The sequence below is a fragment of the Prionailurus viverrinus genome, chromosome A1 (genome assembly GCF_022837055.1).
Source record: "Prionailurus viverrinus isolate Anna chromosome A1, UM_Priviv_1.0, whole genome shotgun sequence".
In the NCBI taxonomy this organism is placed as follows: Eukaryota; Metazoa; Chordata; class Mammalia; order Carnivora; family Felidae; genus Prionailurus; species Prionailurus viverrinus.
The window spans coordinates 122,033,048-122,055,910 of NC_062561.1; the positions used below are offsets into that span (position 1 = coordinate 122,033,048).

General features: G+C 43.3%; 1 protein-coding gene across 8 annotated transcripts in view; it reads left to right on the top strand.

Annotated features, from left to right (window-relative positions):
* Positions 1-22,863, top strand: part of SH3RF2 (SH3 domain containing ring finger 2) — a 140,308-nt gene that overhangs the window by 70,383 nt on the left and 47,062 nt on the right. For all 8 annotated transcript variants that reach the window (XM_047871949.1, XM_047871929.1, XM_047871922.1 and 5 more), the window contains one exon: positions 7,163-7,486. In XM_047871949.1, coding sequence (XP_047727905.1) covers positions 7,163-7,486 — 324 coding nt within the window. The remainder of the gene's footprint in view (positions 1-7,162; positions 7,487-22,863) is intronic.

Genomic DNA, 22,863 nt, shown 5'->3' on the forward strand with positions numbered 1-22,863 from the left:
GCGGTAAATTTTCTGTTACATGTTTTTTGCCACAATTAACAAATGGAGCTATATTAAACTAGCTTCATAAATATGTGTGTATATAAATGGACAGGGGGTGGAACAATATGTACAAAACTGTTAACGGTGGTGATCACCAGATAGTGAGATTCTAGATAATTTTCATTTTCTTCCGCTGCCCTGTATTTTGTAAATCTTCTGAAATAAGCATATATTACTTCTGGAAGTTTTTTAAGCTCCCTTAAAAAAGAAGAGCACATACTAGACCCTATCTGCCTATTTCTCAAGTATAATACTATAACCTGGAGTTCCCAACCTCTCTAGCCTTGAGCCTCACCCTAGCTTGAGGCAGGTCATTACAAATTTAAGAGAGGCTTCATTGTTTAACTGCATTAATTGGATGCTTACCAGGCACAATGCATTAAAAGTGAGCACAGGGGAGCTATGAAAGAAGGAAAAGGCATGTTTTCCACCCTCTAGGAAGGCAGGGTGAAAATAGAATGGGGCAGAGTTGGAGAAAAAGGGCCAGTTCTTTCATTCATAAGAGCCAAAGCAGGTTCTAAGCTTTCAAGGTTCTCTATAGCTCTTCTAACTTGATGCTGAAGGGATGAAAAATGGAAGGGAAGGATAGAGGAAGGGTCCAGAGAGTCTGGTCATCTTACCATCTCTAGTCAACAGTATTCTCATTACCAGTCCTTTTATCTTGCTGAGGCCCCTTTCAGGCACACACACCCAATTCTCTCTACCTGTTCAAATTTCACTCATTTTACAAGGATCAGCTAGAAACCTGCTTTCTCCATAAAATTTCTAACCACTAGTTGAACACTCAGTTGTCTCTTTCTTCTCCAAACACCTGAGGGGTGTATTGCTTATTCCTCACAGGCTAGCCTGACACAGAAAGGCTCTTTGTAAAAAAAAAAAAAAAAAAAAAAAAATAGCTTAAAAAGTGAATGAAGAGAAAAAAATTAGAAAACAAACCATTCAGGATAAAGAAATTGTGGTTTATATACACAATGGAGTACTACGTGGCAATGAGAAAGAATGAAATCTTTTGTAGCAACGTGGATGGAACTGGAGAGTGTGATGCTAAGTGAAATAAGCCATACAGAGAAAGACAGATACCATATGGTTTCACTCTTATGTGGATCCTGAGAAACTTAACAGGAACCCATGGAGGAGGGGAAGAAAAAAAAAAAAAAGAGGTTAGAGTGGGAGAGAGCCAAAGCATAAGAGACTCTTAAAAACTGAAAAACTGAGGGTTGATGGGGGGTGGGAGGGAGGGGAGGGTGGGTGATGGTATTGAGGAGAGCACCTTTTGGGATGAGTACTGGGTGTTGTATGGAAACCAATTTGACAATAAATTTCATATATTAAAAAAAAAAGAAAAGAAAACAAACCATTCAGTGTGACCCTGTCCTGTAAACATATATTCAATCATTCAACTAATGTTTCACTGAGTACCTGCTAAGTCAGGTCCTATGCTAAGTTCTAAAGATACACAGAGATAATGGGTTCCTACTTGCAAGGACTATAAAGTCAGACATTAATCAAGTAATTTTTAAGTGTGATGAATGATGCAAAGAATGAAAGGGAGGGAAATAAATGGGGGGAGGAGGGAACAATGTGCAACTGACCTGGGAAGGAGGTCAGCGAATACCTTGTATGCCAAGATCACCCAGATGGATAGGAGTTATGTAGGTAAGCACGGAGAGAAGAGTGTTTTAGGGAGTGGAGGTAACATATACCAAAGTCTGACAGGTTGAGGAAGTGTAGTGTATCCACAGGACCGAAAGAATACTAGAGCTGGAGCTTAGAAAGTAAGATAGTAACCTGACACACCAGGGAAGTGAGTGGGAGACAGGTCACTGAGGGCTTTATAAATCATCCTGTATTCGTCAGGATGAACTAGGTTATGCTATGGTAATAAATAGCCCCAAACTGCCAGTGACTTAGCAAGGAAAAACTTACTTCTCACCCACATTACATGTTTGGCACAGAACAGTGAGAAGCTGTGCTCACATAGTCACTCTAGAAACCCACACTGAGGCTGGGCCACCTTGTAGTTGCCATCTGGAGCACATGGACCTCCCCAGTCTTCATAGCAGGGGAGGAGTAAGGAGGATTGAGTTGTGTATCAGCAAATGCCTCAGCTCAAAACTGACACTTGTCACTCCACTCATGGCCCGTGGGCCTGAACCAGTCCCCTAGCCCCACCTGTCTTCAAGGCAGCTGAGAAGTACAGGGGAGCACGAGGAACATCTGATAAGTATGGTGGTCTGTGCCACATGGTAAGAAGTTTGGGCTTGATCCAGAAGTCAGTAGACACCACTGGAAGATTCTAAGGGACAGAGTAACTCCATCAGACCTGGGTTTCTTTTTGTTGTTGTTGTATATTTATTTTTGAGAAAGACTGGGGTACGGGCAGACAGAGAGGGAGACACAGAATCCAAAGCAGGCTCCAGGCTCTGAGCTGTCAACACACAGCCCGACACAGGGCTCGAACTCACAGACCTCCAGACCATGACTTGAGCCAAAGTCAGATGCTTAACCCACTGAGCCACCCAGGTGCCCCCAGACTTGGATTTCTTAAAGTCTGCTCTTCTGGCTATAGTAAAAAGAATAATTTGAGGAGGAGAGAGGAAAAAGCAGGAAGACCAGTTAGGAGGCTGGCTCATGGCTCCGTTGGAAGATGACTGTGGCTTGGACCGGGAAATTGGAAACAAGTAGACAGATTCAAACACCATTTAGGAGGTAGATCCACAGGGCTTGGAGGTTGACAAAAGTGAGGAACAGGGGAGAGGGAGTGGTCAAGAATGCATGCCCCACTTTCTGCTTTATGTGCCTAGGTTAGTGGTGGAGCTGCTACCAAAGAGGGACAATTACAGTGATGGGGAGACAGTGGTTAAATTTCCAAGGACAGAGATCAGCTACAATCAATACCAAATTGGATACATAGGAGGTGCTTACATTTTTGCATTTTAGAGCTTGCGTGGTCCCCTGCATAATTTCAAGAAGCTTCTCCATAGCTCTGGGGGGAAAAAAAGCACCATTGATTTTATTACCCATTTTTGGTACTCTTTTTTCGAAAATTTCTACATTTAATGATTATTCATTTGGACACTCTCCCCACCCCTTCACCTCTAAAATTAGTGATTACGAGAACCCTCAACATTATCATCAAACTAGCCATTGCTTCGTTTGTTCTCCTAATTGCTAGGAGGGGAAAAAGATAATCAAGTGGTTGCTCTAATCTGGAAACCTGATTTTCAAAAATTACTTGAAATCTAAATTGAGCTTTTTAAAGCAGTACTTAAATTTTGACTCCAGTCATTTCATTAAGACTAGCACTTGCTAAGAACTCTTTAAACAAGTTTTGAATTATCAGTGCCATGCAAAGCAACTGAAAAGAAGGAAAGCTTTCTGGTAAGAGTGGCATGGGTTGTTTTTTTTTTTTCTTTTTTGCATAAACAGGATTTTTCTTGTTAATGCATCACTTGATTTATTGAATTACACCTGAATAAAAAGGTGGTAAAACAAATGCTGAGCTTATACCCATTCTTGTCAGGACTTCTCCAGTGAGGCCTGCCTGGGTTATGTGAACCTTGCTCAGCCCAATGAACCTCAAGGATATTGTTTCAAACGAGTGGGTACAAATTTAAGAGATGCGCAGTCTTTCCCCAACCGAGCTATTAATCACGTTGGCAGAACACAGGCAGACCAAGAGTCACACAAAGCCCTTTGTCAATGTTGCTGATGAAAACACTGAAGGTGTTGCTCACCAGGGGAAAAAGAACAATTAGGAAGCAGGAAAAAAAATTAATTGATTTCATTCTAGCTGTGAATGACCATAAAGAACTTTACTCATTCAACTCAAAGAGTGTATGTTGCCCTCTTACTAAATCAACAATGGAGGGATAGGTGCTCTGGGGAATGTAGACATTGTCCCGAGCGCACACTGCCATCAGAGCTTGCCGACACAACTTCTGTAACTTCCTAGGTAGTCTCCCTACTTCTATGCTGGTACGCTGGTACTTCTGAACAACAACAAAAAAAGTCTAAACTTTTATGTATTTGTTTTTATTTGCATATGGCAAAATTTACTCTTTTCGGGTCCACTTCTATACATTTTGGTAAATGCATCCAGTATACCCACACGACCATCAAGATATAGAATAGTTCCAGGGTGCCTGGGTGGTTCAGTCGGTTAAGCGTCTGACTTCAGCTCAGGTCATGGTCTCACAGTTCGTGAGTTGAGCCCCGAATTAGGCTGTCTGCTGTCACTGCGGAACCTGCTTCGGATCCTCTCTGTCTCTCTCTGCACCCCACCTCTCTCAAAAATAAATAAACATTAAAAAAAATATCTAGAATAGTTCCAACATCCCCCAAAAGTGCAACAACATGCTGACTCTTTGTAGTCAGCCCCTTCCTGACTCCCAATAGCAGGCACTGATCTGATTTCTGCTCCTATAGTTTTCCTTTTCCTGAATGTCATAGCAATGGAATCCTGCAAAATGTAGCCTTGGAGTCTGGCGTCTTTCACTTAGCACAAAGCATTGGAGATTCATCCATGTAGTTAGGTATATCAGCAGCTCTTCCCTTTTTATTGCTAAGCCGCATTCCACTGCATGGATGTGCCAGGGTCTGTCCGTGCACCAGGTGAAAGACAATGCGTTGTTTCTAGTTGTCGGCAGCTACGAGTGAAACTGCCATAAACATTTGCATACCAATTTTTGAGCAGGCATAAGTTTTCCTGTCTCTTCAGTAATTACCTAGGAGTGAGATGGCTGGGTCAGATGCCAAGTGTGGGTTTAGCTTTGTAAGAAACTGCCAAAGCAAAGCATGAGCTTTTAAAAGCAGAAATCAGATTGTGTCACTCCTAATCCTGCCAAAGGCTTCCTTTACACTTAGAATAAACTTGAGCCTCCCAGGACCTTTGTGACCCCGCCCCTGCCTGTCTCTGTGGTCTCTTTACCACCTGCTCCTCACTCCATTCCAGCTTCTGTTTCTTGCTTTTCTCAGACTGTTTTTCCCCCTCCTTAGGATCTTTTTACTTGATTATAATCCCTCTGCCTGGCATGTTCTTACCCCCATCTTCACACAGCTGGTTCCTTCTTGTCATCTGTGTCTCGGTTAAATGACACCTTCTCAGGGGGACTTCCTTGACCCACCCACCCCCATCTAAAGTAGGCGCCTCTCCCAACTTGTCTGTATCACGTCAAAGCACTTACTTCTGTCTGATATTTTCTTGTTTGGTTGTCTGTTTGCTGGTTGTGCCATTTATAAGTCACCCCTTCGGGCCACAGCCCTTTTATCTTTAAAGTGGGCATAATAGGGGCACCTAGGTGGCTCAGTCAGTTAAGCATCTGACTTTGGCCATGCTCATGATTTCATGGTCTGTGAGTTCAAGCTCTGCGTCGGGCTCTGTGCTGATAGCTCAGAGCCTGGAGCCTGCCTCAGATTCTGTGTCTTCCTCTATCTCTGCCCCTCCCCAACTTGTGCTCTGTCTCTCTGTCTCTGTCTCTCAAAGATAAACACACATACATACATACATACATACATACATAAGATGGACATAATAGGGGCACCTGGGTGGCTCATTAAGTGTCCAACTTCAGCTCAGATCATGATCTCACAGCTTGTAAGTTCGAGCCCCCCATCAGCCTCTGAGTGGGCTCTGTGCTGGCAGCTCGGAGCCTGGAGCCTGCTTCAGATTCTGTGTCTCCATTTCTCTCTCTGCCCCTCCCCCACTCACGCTCTGTCTCTCTCTCCTTCAAAAATAAATATTTTTTAAAAATTTTTAAATAAATAAAATAAACTGGACATAGTAATGCCCCTTCCCCTACCCAATGATTCTTTTTCACAGTATTACAAGCTTTGTGAGGTAGAAATTGTATCTTCTTTAAAAACTTTCTATCTTGGGGGACGCCTGGGGTGGCTCAGTCAGTTGAACATCTGACTTAGGCTCAGGTCATGATCTCATGGTTTGTGAGTTTAAGCCCACATGGGGCTGGCTGCTGTCAGCACAGAGCCCACTTTGGATCCTCTGTCCCTTTCTCTCTCTGCCCCTCCCCTCCCCTTCTCTTTCCCTCTCTCTCAAAAATGAATAAACATTTAAAAATAAAATAAAATTTTCTATCTTGGCTATGTTAATCATCTGCATATTGTCATTAAAACGTTCTTAAATGGGCAAATTCCCTTTTATCTTTATAGTTGAATCTGTAAAGTAGAATGAGACACATGGCTTTGGAGGACAACTCTGTCCATGTATTCCAGCCTTCCAAAGGAACTGAACCCAAAATATAACACAGCTGGTGGCTGTGCTAGACCTAGCTGGTACTAGATTGTCAGAGCTGGTTTTTATATTTTCAGGAATTTTGCTAGCTAGTTGTTAAACCATTGGTAGGTATTTGCACCGTAGAAATTGGGAAAATCTACAAATCAGGGCTTGCACTTTTGTTTTTTCTTTTCTTTTCTTTTCTTTCTCCATACACCAGCATATTAGAGACTAAGAGGCATGGAACAAGAGAGAAATGTGAGGAGTTAAAAGTGTTTAAAGAAAGTAGTAAAAGTAGCATAAAGATTCAAAGTCCCAAATACATTTACATTATGGTTCAAATGCTTATAAGATGAGAAAACCTGACCAAGTCCATCCATGTGTGATTCCACAAGCACTCACTGAGCATCCGCTGTGGGACAGGGCCGAGACGAACATGTATGAGCTCACTGCCATCAGGTAGCTAACAGTCCAGTGGGGGAAGGAAATGATTGCAGTGTGTTGTGTAAAGTGCCATGGTGGAAAAGGAGAGAAGCTGCAGCCCACGCAGTGGCATTCAGGAGTGGCTGAAGGAGGAAAAGGGGAGGGTGTGCCTGGGAGAAATGGGTAAAGGAAGAGTGCTCCCGATCAGGGAAGAGTATCATGATGTATTTTTAACCCCTGGAGACCTCAGTGAGGAAGGAGAGCAATATCTACTTTGCAAGAGACTTGTCGGAATTTCTTGATGCAGCCAAGTAGCTGGGACATATCGATAAAAGGAGGAAGCTGACCAAAGAGTGATGGCTGAGGTGGCGGCATCCGAACCCGCTTCAGACTAGCCTGGGTAGGACTTAGCTGCTCACACCAGATCAGGAAGACTAACCTCTCATGGACCTTCTGTGTTTTCAGCCCAACCTCACTGCAAGACACCTCCTAGAGAAGAACAAAGGCCGTCAATCGGTCCACACAAAGAACCTGTCTCTGGTACCCTCATCCTCCCGAGGCAAAGCAGCCAACACGCCCACCCTCCGCAGGGGCCCTGGGTCCAGGAGGAAAGGGCCCGGGCAGTTCTCCATCACAACAGCTTTGAACACTCTCAACAGGATGGTCCATTCTCCCTCGGGGCGCCATATGGTGGAGATCAGCACCCCAGTGCTCATCAGCTCCAGCAACCCCTCTGTGATCACCCAGCACACGGAAAAAGGAGATATTCCTCCCAGCTCTGTGGGGCAGGTAGGAAACAAACCCCTGGGATAAGGGCACCTTGGAGTCAGGCAGGTGATGCACACACAGCATGTCATAAACAGTATTGGATATTTAGTACCTGCTGAGTATCCATAATGCACTAATAACAACTAATGTGTATATTATATGTCAGAGCTGTAGACACATGATTCCATGTCATCCTTGAACCAGCCTCTTGAGTTAGGTACTATTATTGTTCTCCCCATTTTATAGATAAGAAAACTGAGGCCAAGAGGAGTTAAACAACTTGCGAGATCTTCACAGACACTGTGTTTTCCCATGCTGAAAGCCATGACATAGTTCCCATCCCATAAAGAACTTCTCTCCCAGGAGACAATAGCACCCATTTTCTAGAGAGAGTTTTGGCATCATGATTAGAGATTCACTGTTCCATTCTATCCTCTGACAATGTCTTAGGCATCATGTGGAAAGGAAGGAAAAGAGGGAACGAGAAATTGTGGGTTACTGGGTGTTTTCAGGACTGGCTACATAATTTGCAGGGCCCAGTGGAACGTGAAAATGCAGGCCCCTTGCTCAAAAATGACTAAGAATTTCAAGGGGCCCCTGGGTGGCTCAGTTGGTTGAGAGTCCAACTTCGGCTCAGGTCATGGTCTTTCTGTTCGAGAGTTCAAGCCCCACATCAGGCTCTGTGCTAACAAACAGCTCGGAGCCTGGAGCCTGCTTCAGATTCTGTATCTCTCTCTCTCTCTCTCCCCCTCCCCTGCTCATGCTCTGCCTCTCTCTGTCTCTCAAAAATAAATAAATGTTAAAAAAAATTTTTTAAGAATTTTGATACATCAACAGCAGAGCATTAAACCGAGTGAAGAGCCCTTCTCAATACAGAGCCCCATGTGACTATATGTGTCACATGGACACACACACACACACACACACACACACACACACACACACACAAGCCAGCCCTGCATGTTTTTATATGGAGTACCTAATAAGATAATACAGGAAAGTGCTCAGTGCCAGTGCTTGGCACATGCTAAGCCCCCAGTAAGCATTAGCTGTTAATACTATTATTATTCAGCCCAATCACTGAATTGCCAAATGAAGAGATACACACCAAGGGGCGATTGTAGCAATCCAGAAACAGAAGTACTTCTAACAGCATGTGGCTATTTAGGTTGGAGGGTACTTTGAAAGATGAAGGACTGGAGGTATGAGGCAAAGTAATTAAGAACAACTGCATGTTGGGGATTCTGCCGAAAACACTCTTTGGAACCGGGCAGGTGGCAGCTTGAAAGGACAAACTTCAACTTGCACGGATGTATTTTTTTTAAAGCTGTAAATCTTGTTTTTAAACATGAATCTCTACCTTGGGATTAAAGGACTTAATTGGACTCTAATCCCTTTTTAACAAGACAAGGAGGAGGAGAAAGTCAAGGGCTTCTCAAAGACCTGTATGCTGGTCGAAAATGAAAACAATCACCATCAACAACATTTTCTATCTCCTACCACTGTCTGGATCTCCAAGAGGCTGGTTCTTCACGTGCCTCAGCCCACCACCTGTACTACATGCCCACACACACACACGCACATGCACACACACATACACATTTTCCCCTCCACATACTCTCTCCTTACATAAAAAACTATAACGTTCCCTTCCTACACACACATTCCAAATGCTTTTTTACAAGTACATACACGCTTCGTGCTCAGAGTTCTCCCTCCACCACACACACGCACACACACACACACACACACTCTCTCTCTCTAAAATGAGGGGCCTAGTGACTCACAATTAAGCCAAAGACTAACAGAATTTTTCTAAAGCCATTTTTATATAGAGAGAGAGATAGGTAGATATTTATAAAGTACAGCCCACACTCAGAAGATCTAAGCAAGCTCACTCAGCTGTAAGTTGGTTTCCCAAGAGATTTAGCCAAGAGTCACTTTTCATGTGCCTTTTAAATTCTTCTTTCCAGTCATTTACCTTATCCATAGAGAGGCTAGAGCAGAGTGGAGAATCCTAGTAGGATTTAAAGTAAATAGTATTTTTTAAAATTTAATTAAAAGATATAAAGTAAAATAGTGTTTCTTCCTAGCTTTCACAGAGGTGAGAATTCTAAAATTTGGCATTTGCATATCCTATTCCCAGGGAACCTTTGCACGGTATTGATAATAGCCTTTCTCAATTCAGATGGCCGTGGATTTTAAGTGTTTCTACATGTTTGCCCAAGTACTTCATTTACAAGCTATATCTAAAGATGGGTAAAACATTGAGCAAATGACAAGTTCTTTTGCTTCCTTTTTCCTCTAACATCCTTGAGAGCTGAGGTTGGATCTAACTTTTCAGGTTTCCCCTCTATTCCCCATCCCAGCACCCGGCACAGTGTCTACTCTGTAATAGGCACTCAGTAAATCAGGAAATCAAGACTTTTGACTTAAACATCTGGGCAGATAGTTGTGATGTATACTCAGACAGGAAAGCCTGGAGGAGGAATAATTTCCTGTAGAGATCTCACAGGTCAGTGTAGCTTTTTCAACCAATAAACATCTGTTGGGTGCTTACAGTGTGCTCATAACCATAGTGAGTACTGGGGATTCTACTACCAAAACAACAGGAACAATAGTCACCTTGAACACTTACTGAGACTAATATGATTGATGGATAGAGAAATAGAGAGATAGGATGATATACTCTGATAGCAAAGTCTTTATTTGCTAGTCTCTAAGTCCCGCCCTCTATCCTGAAAGATGATAAGAGCCTTTGTAAGGGAGATATTATCACTACTTTAGGTAGTTACTAAAGTACTTTAGTACTTCACTACTTTAAGGTAATTAAGCCGCCCCCCCCAAAAAAATAGTTTTTCCATAGTTCATGTAATTAGTAAACAATCAGAGTCTAGATTACCCCTAGAATTGTGTGATACTGGAACATACACTCTTGTCACTACACTATGCCATCAACAGAGACCTCATCAAGCAACAGTGTTATGTTAGTGCAGTTCATATCGGATATCTGTAGCCTCTATTCTTTCAGACTTGTCACCTGACTCCCTTTAGACACTGAGGGCCTCCAGCATTCTCTTCGCTGCCCACCCCCTTCTCCAGTAAAGAATTTGCCCTAAGTCTTTTACATCTAAACGTTTTTGTTTACTATCATTTTGTTCCTTTATGAACTACCAACTGTGTCCAGCTATTGTGTATGCTGCTGAGGTACCAAGAGTAAACTCTCACCATCAAGGAATGCCCTCTGGCAGGGACACAAAACATAAATGACTGCCTATAGTGGAGTGAGGGCTTCCTAACATGGGTTGAGGACCTGCTGGCACCCACACTGACTTAAGCGGTACAGAGACTCAGAATTTAACAACACAGAACTGTAGACTGAGAAAGTCATTTCCTTTCCAATTTTCCCCAAGTCCATTGATGATATCAAGAAGGTCCCAATTTGGTACTGACACTTGACAGTCTGCCTTGGTAAGGAAGAGAGAGCAAGGCCTGGGGCCCAGGGCTTCTGGCAAGTTCTTGCCCATCTCTGAACTGAACAACACTGTATGTTTTTACTATGTGGTCTGATGGTTATCTTCCATATAAGTGGTATCAGTTTTATGTTCACAGCGGTATATGAAAAGAGAAGCCAGAGTAAGGAATTTTGTTTTCCTGTTGTCTTTGTGTCTTCTCACCTGTGGGAAACCACCTGACACATTTGGCTAAAACATCAGGAAATGGCCTCAAAAATGAACTTTGCACTAAATACAACTGTACTCGTAAATAATTCAGGATTAGACCTGAAGAGGGTGAGTAGATTCCCTGGGAAATTGTGGTGAGAAGGTTAAGTAGGAGGATTGGAACTCATGTAGTTGGCCTCTGGGAGAGTCCTGAAGATGATCTCAAGGTCTACACTGAGAAGGGACGCCTTAGAAGGAGAAAGTCAAGTGCATGGGGCACGCATTAGAAAGATGTCCTTGAACAGTTGAAGTCACAACTGCCAGGCCCACCCTAGAGATTCTAAAATTCACTTGTTCACGATGTGGAGGCTGCCTGCCCACTGTCTCCCACACTCACAGAACAATGAGGCATTCTTGTTTTCTCTAATGCTGGGCTTCCTAAGAGGTTCTGCTCCCTCAGTATACCCGCTATCTCCTACCCTCACCTGCCACCCCCCTACTAATCCCCTTAACCCCCGCCTTCAGCCTGCCCCTCCTCCTGTATCACAGATGCAGGTTAGGGGAACTGCTAAACAACTAGAAAGCCTGTCATCATTCCACAGTTTTGTCTTTCCCTCACCTCTTACATCAGTTAGTCAGCAAGCTCATTTTCCCACCTGAATTGTCATGGCTTCTGTCCATTCCATCCCAGTGCCTTACTTTTGGTCCTCATCTCTTGCCTAGACTGTTGCTTCAGCCTCCTCCTTGGTCTCACAGAGCTCATGCTCAATCACTACACCTCACCCCACCCACCCCTTCACCCCCATGCATTCTTCCAGTCATGGCCTCTATCACAATGTCTTGAAAGCCCAAATCCATGAAGCTGCTTCTCTTGCCCAAACTGCCAGTGGTTCCCTACAGTCCACAGAAGAAGTGATACCTGCCGTTTATTGAATGGCCACTAAAAGCCAGCATCTATACTGATAACTTACAGACATTATGACTAGCCTCACAACTGTTCATAGTAGGCACTGGTGTGCCCATTTTACCAAATAGGAAAACTCGGGGACAGAAAGATTAGGTAACTTGTCCAAAGTCTCAAAGTTAGAAACAGAGTCAGGATTTGAGGACAGACTAAAGTTTATTTATTTACTTTGACAGACAGAGAAAGAGAGCATGAGCAGAGGAGGGGATAGAGAGAAATAATCCCAAGCAGGCTCTGTACTGTCAGCACAGAGTCCCATGAAGGGCTCGAACTCATAAACTGTGAGATCATGACCTGATCCAGACACTCAACCGACCCAGGCGGCCTGATCTACTTGACATTTTTAAGCACAGTACATCTATTCTAGGCCACCTCTCTGCTTTTTGTCCTTGTACCCAGCATGGTGCCTGCATTATTATGAGCAATGAACAAAAGGCTGTTTCTCTTGGAATTTATTTTTGGTGCATTCACCTGTCACAATCATATCCACACCCCAAGCCCTATATGCATATCATTTCTGCAAGGAACCTTTTTCCAGTTCTCCCCTGCAAAATTAATATCTCCCCTTGTGTTCACGGCACATTGTTTTTACTCAAGTTATAACACATTCTTCTTTGTACTGTCAATACCCCACATATATCTTCTCACCAAGCTCACGAAGATTGAATACTTCTTAAGGGAGGAGATGGTGTTTTATTCATTTATGTTACTGCTCACTTTCCAAAACCCCAACAAAGGTTTCTAATAACATGTTTTGCCTCAAGAATTAAAAACAAAGTCAGAGACCTCTGACTTTTTAAAATAATTACCACATTAAAAATTTTTTTTAAAAAAATAGAAGGTGCCTGGGTGGCTCAGTCGGTTGAGCATCTGACTTTGGCTCAGGTCATGATCTCGCAGACTGTGAGTTCAAGCCCCATGTCAGGCTCTGTGCTGACAGCTCAGAACCTGGAGCCTGCTTCGGATTCTGTGTCTCCCTCTCTCTTTCTGCCCCTCCCCCTCTCATGCTCTGTCTCTCTCTCTCTCTCTCTCTCTCTCTCTCTCTCTCTCTCTCTCTGTGTGTTAAAAAATAAATAAACATTAAAAGCAAATTTTTAAATAATTACCAATCCCCATCCCTTCTTCTGATTGAAGAAAGGACAAAGGCAGATCAGTGAAGTGTAATTCCATTCCCCACACCTCTTCCATCCCATTGATAATGACAAGTCCAAGCATCTTTCCTGGCCTCCTGGGGAGATGAGCTGTGACACATCTTGGGAAATTCTGAAGTCTGTAAAGCTAGCTTTCCTTTCAATCCCATATTTGAAATATTCTGGATAAAGTAACTTTCAGCATCTTGAACTATAAGTCTGGACCCTCACCTTTTCTCTCTTTGATGGGAGTTTCTCAGCCCAAATTCATGGTACTCAGGACTACCATGAGAGATGGTTTTGACTTAGTATTAAGATAATTTCTTTCCTTTTGACACCGTCTCAATGCAAATTTATGCTTAAGATTCTAGCTAACCCTCCTTCTAAGGTAATTTACAGAAATAGATTGATCCTATGCTTCTAGTCTTATGTTATTATCTCCCAATATAAATGTTCCATCTTCACAATTTTCACTCAGTAAATCCCTATTTATAAATTAAGTTATCCTAGCACTCTTGAACTGATGGAATGGTCCCCAAGGGTCGTGGGTAAAAATTGGGAAGGCTCCATTTTATTGATACCTGTCCCCTCAAACCGTTTTGTTCCACATCATCTTTATCTGCCCCAAAGTGCCTTGTGTGGAGTCTAACAGGTGCTTGAAATTTGTTAAAATTTCAAGAGTATATCCCTGGCTAGAGACAGCCCCTTAAACTATTCTCATAAATTATCAGTAATGCCTTAGCAGGAATTCCCTGGTGGACATCTGAAAGCAAAAACGGACACAGGTTGGGACCACAGGGCATCTACTGCCCTCTACTCTGCCAGATCTCAGCCCCCCTCCCCGGGAAAGAACCATCAGGAGCCACCTAGGCAAGCAGTGTTTTGTGCTGGAGAACCTCCTCTGGCCTTGAACTCAGAAAGGGTTTCCTACCTTGAAAGGTTGTTGGGAAAATCAGAAGATGCAAAGTGGATGTAAAGTGCTTGGTTAGCATTTGGATTGTTGTGATTATTACTAAAAATTTTAGCAGTCAAAATTTCTTAGAGGTCAAGTTTTAGATTTCTCTTCAATCACTATGCTGTACATTTTTTTTGAACTTTTTTGTAATGGAAAATTTTAAACATTGTAAAAGAAGAAGGAAGAGTATAATGAAGCCTCATATACATAACACCAAGTCTCAACAATTATCCACTCATGGGCGAGTCTTATTTAAGTTATATCCCCACTCACGAACCTGCTCCCCAACTGGGTTATTTTGAAGCAAAGCTCAGACATCCTATCACTTCATCCGCACATATCTCAGCATCTCTTTACACATTTTAGTCAGTATTTATTTCTAAGAATTTAACATAACTATGATCCCATTATCACACATTAGAAAATGGGCAATGATTTCTTTTGGGTGTTTTTTTAATGTTTATTTAGTTATTTTTGAGAGCACTTGCCCCAATTTCTTTATTTAGCCAGTGTTCACATGTCCATATTTGCCTTATAATTTTTTTTTACAGTTGGTTTGTTTAAATGGCAACCAAATGAGGTAAACACTTTGAATTGGGTTGATATGTCTCTTAGATTTCTTTTATTCCACAAGCTCCCTCTCTCTCCTTGTCTTGTCCTTAGCCATGCATGTGTTACAGAAGCCAAGTTGTGTGTCTTGTTGGATTTTTGCATTCTGGGTATTGCTAGTTGCCTCTTTGTAGCATTTTTTAACACATGCCTCTCTCCCCTGTGCTTTCTGTAAACTGGTAGTTACATCTAGGGGCTTAATCAGCTTCAGACTTGGTTTTTGGCAAGAATACCTCATGGGTAGTGCTAAGTACTTCTTTTGTGGTTTTTGTCTTGTTTTGTTTAAGGGCACAATTCACTGACTTGTAATATATCCAGACGTTATGCATCCATTACCGTAATGTAAAACATTTTCATTATTCCAAAAAGAAACCTCACACCTCTTAACCATCACCCCAAGTTCCCCATTTCCCACCACCCCCACCTCAGCCCCAGGAAACACCAATTTACTTTCTGTCTCTATAGATTTGCCTGTTCATTTGATTTTAGTGGAGTCACACAGTTTTTGGTCCTTTGTGGCTGGCTTCTTTCACTTAGCATTATGTTTCCAAGTGCATCTGTTATAGCAGGTATCAGTACCTCATTCCTTTTTACGATTGATAACATTCCCTTGTATAGACTATTGTGTGGATATACCACATTTTGTTTACCTACTCATCAGTTGATGGACATCTGGAGTTTTTTTGCCTTTTAGTATTATAAATAATCCTGCTGTGAACAGTCATGTACAGGTTTTTGTGTGGGCACGTGTTTTCATATAGTTATACAACTAGGAGTGGAATTACTCGATCATATGGTAACTTTATTAACTGTTTGAAGAACTGCCAACTGTTTTCCAAAGTGATTACACTATTTTACATCCTTACCAATGGTTTATGAGAGTTCCAATTTCTCCACATCTTCACCAACACTTGTTTTATTATCTTCCTTTTCTATTATAGCCATCTTAATGGGTATGAAGTGGTATCCATTGTGGTTTTGGTTTGCATTTCCTTGATGGCTAAGCATCTGTTCATGTGTTTATTGGATATGCATTCTTTAGAGGACTGTCTATTCATATCCTTTGCTATATTTTTAATGGGTCACTTACCTTATAACTGAGTTTAAGAATGCTGTACCTGTGGGGGCACCTGGGTGGCTGAGTTAGTTAAGTGTCCGATTTCAGCTCAGGTCATGATCTCACAATTTGTGAGGTAGAGCCCCACAACAGACTCTGCACTGACAATCCAGAGACTGCTTGGGATTCTCTCTCTCCCTCTCTCTCTGCCCTCTGTCTCAAGATAAATAACCCTCCCCCCCCAAAAATAATTCTGTACCTATGTACATATATGCTAGGTGCATGTCCCTTATCAAATATATGACTTACAAAAATGTTCTCCTGTTCTCTGGTTGCCTTTTCATGTTCTTGGTGGTATCCTTTGAGGCACAAAAGTTTTAATTAGATGGTATCCACTCTATTCTTTCCTTTGTTGCTTGTACTTTTGGTGTCATATCTTAGAATCCATTGCTTAATCCAGGTCCACAAGATTTACCCCTATGTTTTCATCTAAGAATTTTATAGTTTTACATTTGGGTATGATACATTTGGAGTTAATTTTTGTATGTGTTGTGAGGTAGGGGTCCAAATTCATTCTTTTACATGTAAAAAGAATGTCTCTCATTTTGCATTAAAGTTTATTCAGATTCAGGTGTTGTCAGCCTTCTCCACCCATTATAAGGTTCCCCATCAGCCTTTCATCTAATGGTTTGAGGTGCCATTCATGAACATTCATTTGGGGTTGCAAAATGGTGACATTCCAAATCTATCATTCCTCCTAAATTTTTTAAGCTACAATTCTTCTACAAGATTGACAACTACTTTCTAAGAGCTAATATGCGCAAGATGTTATACTGTGAGTTGTACCTAAATTATTTCACAGTGATTTCCAAACCTGTATATCATAGGTGCTCAGCATATACTGAGGAAGCCAAAGTTTATGCCTCAACCACTATATCCCCTCTGTCTCTGTCTCTCTTTGTTTCTCTCTCTGTGTCTTTCTTGTTTGTTTGTTCCTGGGCGTTTCCCTAGCTCAAAGACAGGACTCACTTCTCACCACCTTCTGGCTTGGCGTGTTTACCATCCCTAAACTGCTCCCCTTTTTCCACTGACCGCTGCCAGCGGAGCTAATCTCCCGCTGCCTGCCTGTGCCAGTCTTCTTGTTTACATCCTTATCACTGCCTTCAGGCCAGCCTCAGCATCCTGGCCTCCTCAGCCACATGGTCACCCTTCTGCCCCTCCTGAGGTCTGGATCCCACCCCTGGGCTAAGGCCAGGAGAAAAGGCCTAGGCTTCTCCAGCCTGAAGAAGAAAGGGCTTCAGGACTCATGTGGGAATGAGTGTTGATTTTGTTTTTCCAAACTTAGGTTTATGTACTGGTTTTAAACTCCTGGGGTCCAGAAGAGGAACAGAACATAAATCAGAACATAAAGGACTTCACGAGTTCCAAGGAAAAACTTTTCCCATCACACAGATTGTGAGAAAGTAAATAGTAAAAATGCTGAAGGAGCTTATGGAACCTAATACTGCTGGGTTTTGGTTTGGTTTTTATTTTTGCCTACAGAGGAAGGAAGTTTAGTACAAATAAGAAGGCTCTGAGTCAGGCAAAGCTGCATGCCACAGCTTTGCCATCTAATACCGAAGTAACCACGAACTGAGTACCTTACCCCACTGATCCTAGGTGTCCTCATCTGCAAAAGGGGTAGGTCCTTCCATGCAGGGTTACTGCTACTACCTATAGCCATTGCTACTACCTTCTTTCCTCCAAGCAGAGTTTTTAGAATATATCATCATTTGTGTGACTGAGCAGTACCCCTGACTTAAAGCAGGCAACAAGCCAAACATCTTCGAAAACCTAGGTGTCCTTTTCCACTTGACTTTCCTAAAGTACATTTTTCGCAACTACTAGCAGATACGGGGGGATGAGAGAGGTTCTTGTCTCATTTTATACAAAAGAAAACTGGCAGAGAAAGGTATTTCTATGACAGATTCAAGGTCTTCCAAAAAAAGCAATTACAATTTAAGACAGAATTAGGAGTCCTTACGACATATCATTTAATGTCTCATCCTTGAGTCATATAGTCCCAGGTTGCAGTAGCCGTTATTAGCACAAGGCAGGTGCTGTCATCATCTGACATGCCATTATGTCACCAGGGAGGCCAAAGAGAATCTGATCTGAGTACTCCCACCCATTAGCTGCACAGCCTCTCCAGATCCTACTTTTCTCGTTATTGAGATGGAATGATACAACTCATCTGATAGAGAATTATGTTGCTTAATTAGTTAACAGCACATTCTAAAGCTAGGCAACACAGTGAAAACCTGTTCCTGTTATTAGTTAATGACAGTCATTGCTGCAGTCCCTCCTTGCGCTCAGGCACACCATCACATAAGAGACCTGCTTTCTCTCTGGCTACTGCAAAGTTTTCTCAGCCCCATCAGGTAGCAGGTAGAGTTCTTTGTGGCAAAGAGCTTTTTTAGCAATGTTTCTCAGCACAGGCAGTATAGTGAGAAATCATGGGATTAGGGAGCCCCCAAATCTGGGATGAAACTCTCACTCTGCTTCTTACTGAGCAGTATAATTTGGGGCAAGTTATATAATCTCTCTGGGCCTCCATTTTTCCATCTGTGAAATGGAACTGATGGTAATTTTTTTTTTAACCGCATAAGATTCCTATGAGGATAAAACAAGGCAATTCATGTACATGAGATAATGGCTCGGGTTTGGCAGTGGTAAATAGCTCAACAAATGTTCACTCTGCTATTAATGTTAGGTCAAGTCAGGAAGCTATCACCATCCCCCATCCCGAGGCCTTGCTGAGAAAAACATTCACGAGCCACATACTTCAGAAGGATGATCTGCCTCACAGTGCAGACGCTTCCAAAAGCCCCTATGCTCCCTTGATAAGCAGTGACAATTTCGAAGTGGGGAAGGGCATGACTTTTGGCTTCTATCTAGGGGACTCCTGGGGCAGTTTTCCTTGCTCGGCTCAGACCCTCAGCTGTAATCCCAAGGGGGAACCCACGGGAAGGAAGCCAAGAATGACTCCAGGAAGAATGGCTTTGGATGAGAGACCAGGTGAAGATTGAGGCAGGGCCACCTGTCCACCATTTTCTGCATATACCTTTCAGCTTTCTGTGTGGACCCCGTCCTCCCCTGTGTGGTTGCCCAAGCTCCTCACAGCCCATCAGTGAAGCAGCCAACAAAGAAATTTCTGGGTGCCCCCCATGCACTAGGCACGCGTGAGGCAGTGGACAAGACAGACGTGGTCCCTGTACTTACGAGCCTGCAGGCTCACAGGGAAGAGCAATAGGAAACAAAGTATTGTATGTACATGATTCCAAGACTGTGAATGTGTGAAATGCTGTGAGCTAAGGATGAGGAACGAAAGGAGTTTGTTAGAGAGGGCCCACCTCATCTGGGAGGTCGGAGAAACCTGCCTGACAAAAGGATCTCCAGGTAGAGACTGAAGGATGACAGAAGGCAGCTAGGTTTAAAGAACAAAAAACAAAAACAGGTGAAGCGGGGCACCTGCCTGGCTCCATCAGTAGAGCATGTGACTCTTGATCTTGGGATCATGAGTTCGAGCCCCACAATGGACACGAAACTCACTAAAACAAACAAGCAGAAACACAGGTGAAGCAAGGCCTAATGAGTACCTCCCCTCAGCTCCGGCAGTCCAGTTGCCTTTATCCCGAAGTCTCGCTGGCAAATGCCAGCACTCCCGGTCCACCTGCCACACCTGCACTTGGATCCCAACCCCGCCCAAGCTCCCTCAGGTCCTCTGGGGAGAAGCTTCTCTGGTTTCTGGTGACCAAAGCAGGTTCACTAATTAACCTTGCTGCTCAGCTTGCTTCCTTGATTCAGCATGTCTCCAATGAGAAGTTGAACTTTACATCATCACTTTCCTAATTAATCCCAGCAGGTGAGCCACTCAGGAGACCCGCCCCTGCCCAGGTGAAAGACAGAGCGGCCAAGCTTGTACCTCAGGAATTTTAGCATAGACTCTTCAGCTCTGGGAGCCAGAAGCAGGGGTAATTGATATCCAAGGCCACTGGGGCTTCAACACATGTGCATTCACACCCCGTTGCTCGCTCTCCCCCTCCCCTTCCCCAAATCAGAAAACTAAAAGGGCAAGAAAAAGAGGGCTGTACAGGGCAATAGTCAGGAGACAATGAGGACAGTATACAGGAACATATGGGGCAGTGTTATCCTTTAATGGCACAATGACCTTGGCCGTGTGGCTGGACACTGCAAAGCCTCGGTTTCTTCATCTTAAAGTGGTAAAACTACTAGCATCTTTCACATAGACCTATTAGAGAATTGAGTGAGATACTCACATACAAGATTTCTCAGCCTCTGCAATGTTGATACTTTGGGCCACGTAACTCTTCATGGCGGGAGTGACCTGTGCTTTGTCGGGTGTTTAGCAGCAGCCCTGGTCTCCACCCACTAGATGCCAATAGCACCCACCCACCACTCAGTTGTGGCAATAAAAAAATGTCTCCAGACATCGTCAAATATTCCCCAGGGTCAAAACCAGCCACAGTTGGGAACCACTGATGTAATGGACATAGGGCAGGGCCTGGCATATAGTAAATGCAGAATGGATGGCAGCTAACATCAGGCTTGTGCAAGGGAAATGCCCTTTCTGGGTAGCCACAGCAGACCCTTCTTTCCAAACACAAGCCAAGATTATAAGGGCCCTGGAGAAAGCTGGAACTTTCCAAAGGTGGGATGGGTAGATTTGCCAGTGCCGTCATTGAAATGTGCAGAGATTAATGTGTCCCTGGCTGGAGAAGTTGGAGGGAGCTATATATTGAGTAGGTTGTTGGAACAAGCCCACTTTCCACTCTGCTCAAGGAGCTAATTTTACATCATGGGTAGCAGGTACCAGACTCAGTGCCGGGGTCTTACGTACATCTTGGCGTCCGAGTATTATGAATAGATGTTATTATTTCCATTTTAGATGGAAGAACAAAGACTCAGAGAGGCTAAGTAACTAACTCACAGTTACTCAGAAGTTACATTTTAGGATTGGGTCAGAACCTGGGCCTGACTGTCCTCCAAGTCCTCTTTCCCCACTCAAGCGGCTAGAGTGGGGCTTCTCACATTCTGACTTAACTTAGGAGCAGTTCTGGGACAAGAACCAGGCTTACTAGGAAGAATGATGGGATTGAGTAGCAGTGTCTGTTATGGGCCCAGGAAGAGGAAATGGAGGTACATGTGCCATGAGTTTGCCATCCATGTACAGGCCCATAGTCCATAATTCAGTGATTCTATACCTTCCTCTCTGGTGTTATCTGGGGACTACACTGAGCTAAGGGTGCATCCCTGGGTTTATTCAGCAAAAAAGCTACTTTGCTATATACTTTCTCAAGGCATAAGCTGAAAAACAGGTCTTTTTCACAGGTGAGGATTTCTACAGAAGGCACAAAAGGGCCACGTTCTTAGATAATTTCCATGCAAAAGCAAGTTAGGAGCTCCTATTACAACCTTTTGTTAATGCTTCATGAATTTTGTTTTTGATGAGGAACAGTGTTTTCAAAAAAGAAAAGAAAAAGGAAACTTCCAAGGAAATGGGCCATTTTCTTTTGGAGAAAAAAGTGTTTATTATATTTCAAAGCATAAGCTTTGGGGCATATAATATCCATCCTTCATCCTCTCTTCCCACTCCAAAACAATCAAGCCCTGGTGGAAAATTGCACAACTAGATACATAATAAAACCTGCTTACATATGCAAACACCAGTCTGTCTGCAGACACTTGGGCTAGGGAAGGTGTGCTTTCTCACAGCCGCGTCTGGGGCCACCCTGAGGACACAGAGGGCAGAGTCAGAAATGTGAATAAATCATCCCCACTCGCTGGGCTCAGCTCAGTCTACCTAACTGAGCTCTTAGGCCTTTCTCTGCCACCTCAGCCTTGACCTGAGCTGACACAGATTACAGAAGTCTCATCTCCCTTGTGGTCCCATTCATAAGCATAGTGTAACTGCCACATGCCAGGCATTCAAGATTTACTGAGTCCCTATTATGTGCCAAGTTCTAGGCAAGCAGTAGGAGACAAACCCTAAACATGTGAACCAGCATGCACTGGGTCATGAAGAGAGTTCATTATTTCAGTCATTCTCCTGGGTCACTTTCAAGTGGGCTGGCCATTAATGAGGTTGGAGAATACCTATCCCATTATTTTCAAAGCCACGTTCCCTATGCCTGGAATCAAGGGCTCGCTGGGCTCTCATCTCTCTACATAAGCAGAGAAGTTGGCCACCAGGAGAAGGACTACCCATCCCAAACTGTTTGCACCAGTGGCACCTGAAAATTATCCTTTGTACGTTCATTTCTTTAAGCTAACAGGAGATCGGCAAGCTACAGCCCACAGGCCAAGTGCAGTCCATAGCCTGGTTTTGCATGGCCCACCATCTAAGAACGTTTTACTTTTTTTTTTTTTTAAGATTTTATTTTTTAAGTCATCTCTACACACAACATGGGGCTCGGACGCACAACCCCAAGATCAAGAGTCGCACACTCCACCGACTGAGCCAGCCAGGTGCCCTGGTATTTACAGTTTTATATAGGGGGAAATGAAAAGAAGAATAATTCTCCATGACATGCAAAAATTGTATGTAATTCCATTTTCCATGTCCAAAAATGAACTTTCGTTGGCCCACAGCCATGTTCATTCTTTATAACTTGTCTGTGGCTGCTTTGGTACCATAGTGGCAACACTGGGTAGTTGTGACAGAGACCCACACAGCTGAAAGTATTTACTATCTGACCCTCTACAGAGAGAGCATACCGACCCCTGGGCTGAAACATTGCCCCCTCTTTCCTCCTCTAAAATGCAAATACCCACTGGTCTAGCAACTTTTGAAGCCCTTGATGCCTTTGTGATACCATGTGTATCTGGTCATTTCTGGCATTGCAGGGAAGAAGAATCACCTGAGAGGGCACCACCCAAGTCCCCACAGTAAGTGGTCTTTGCCTCCAGATGCACATCTGTCATTTCACACCTCATTTTGGCATTTATCTAAATGCTGCTT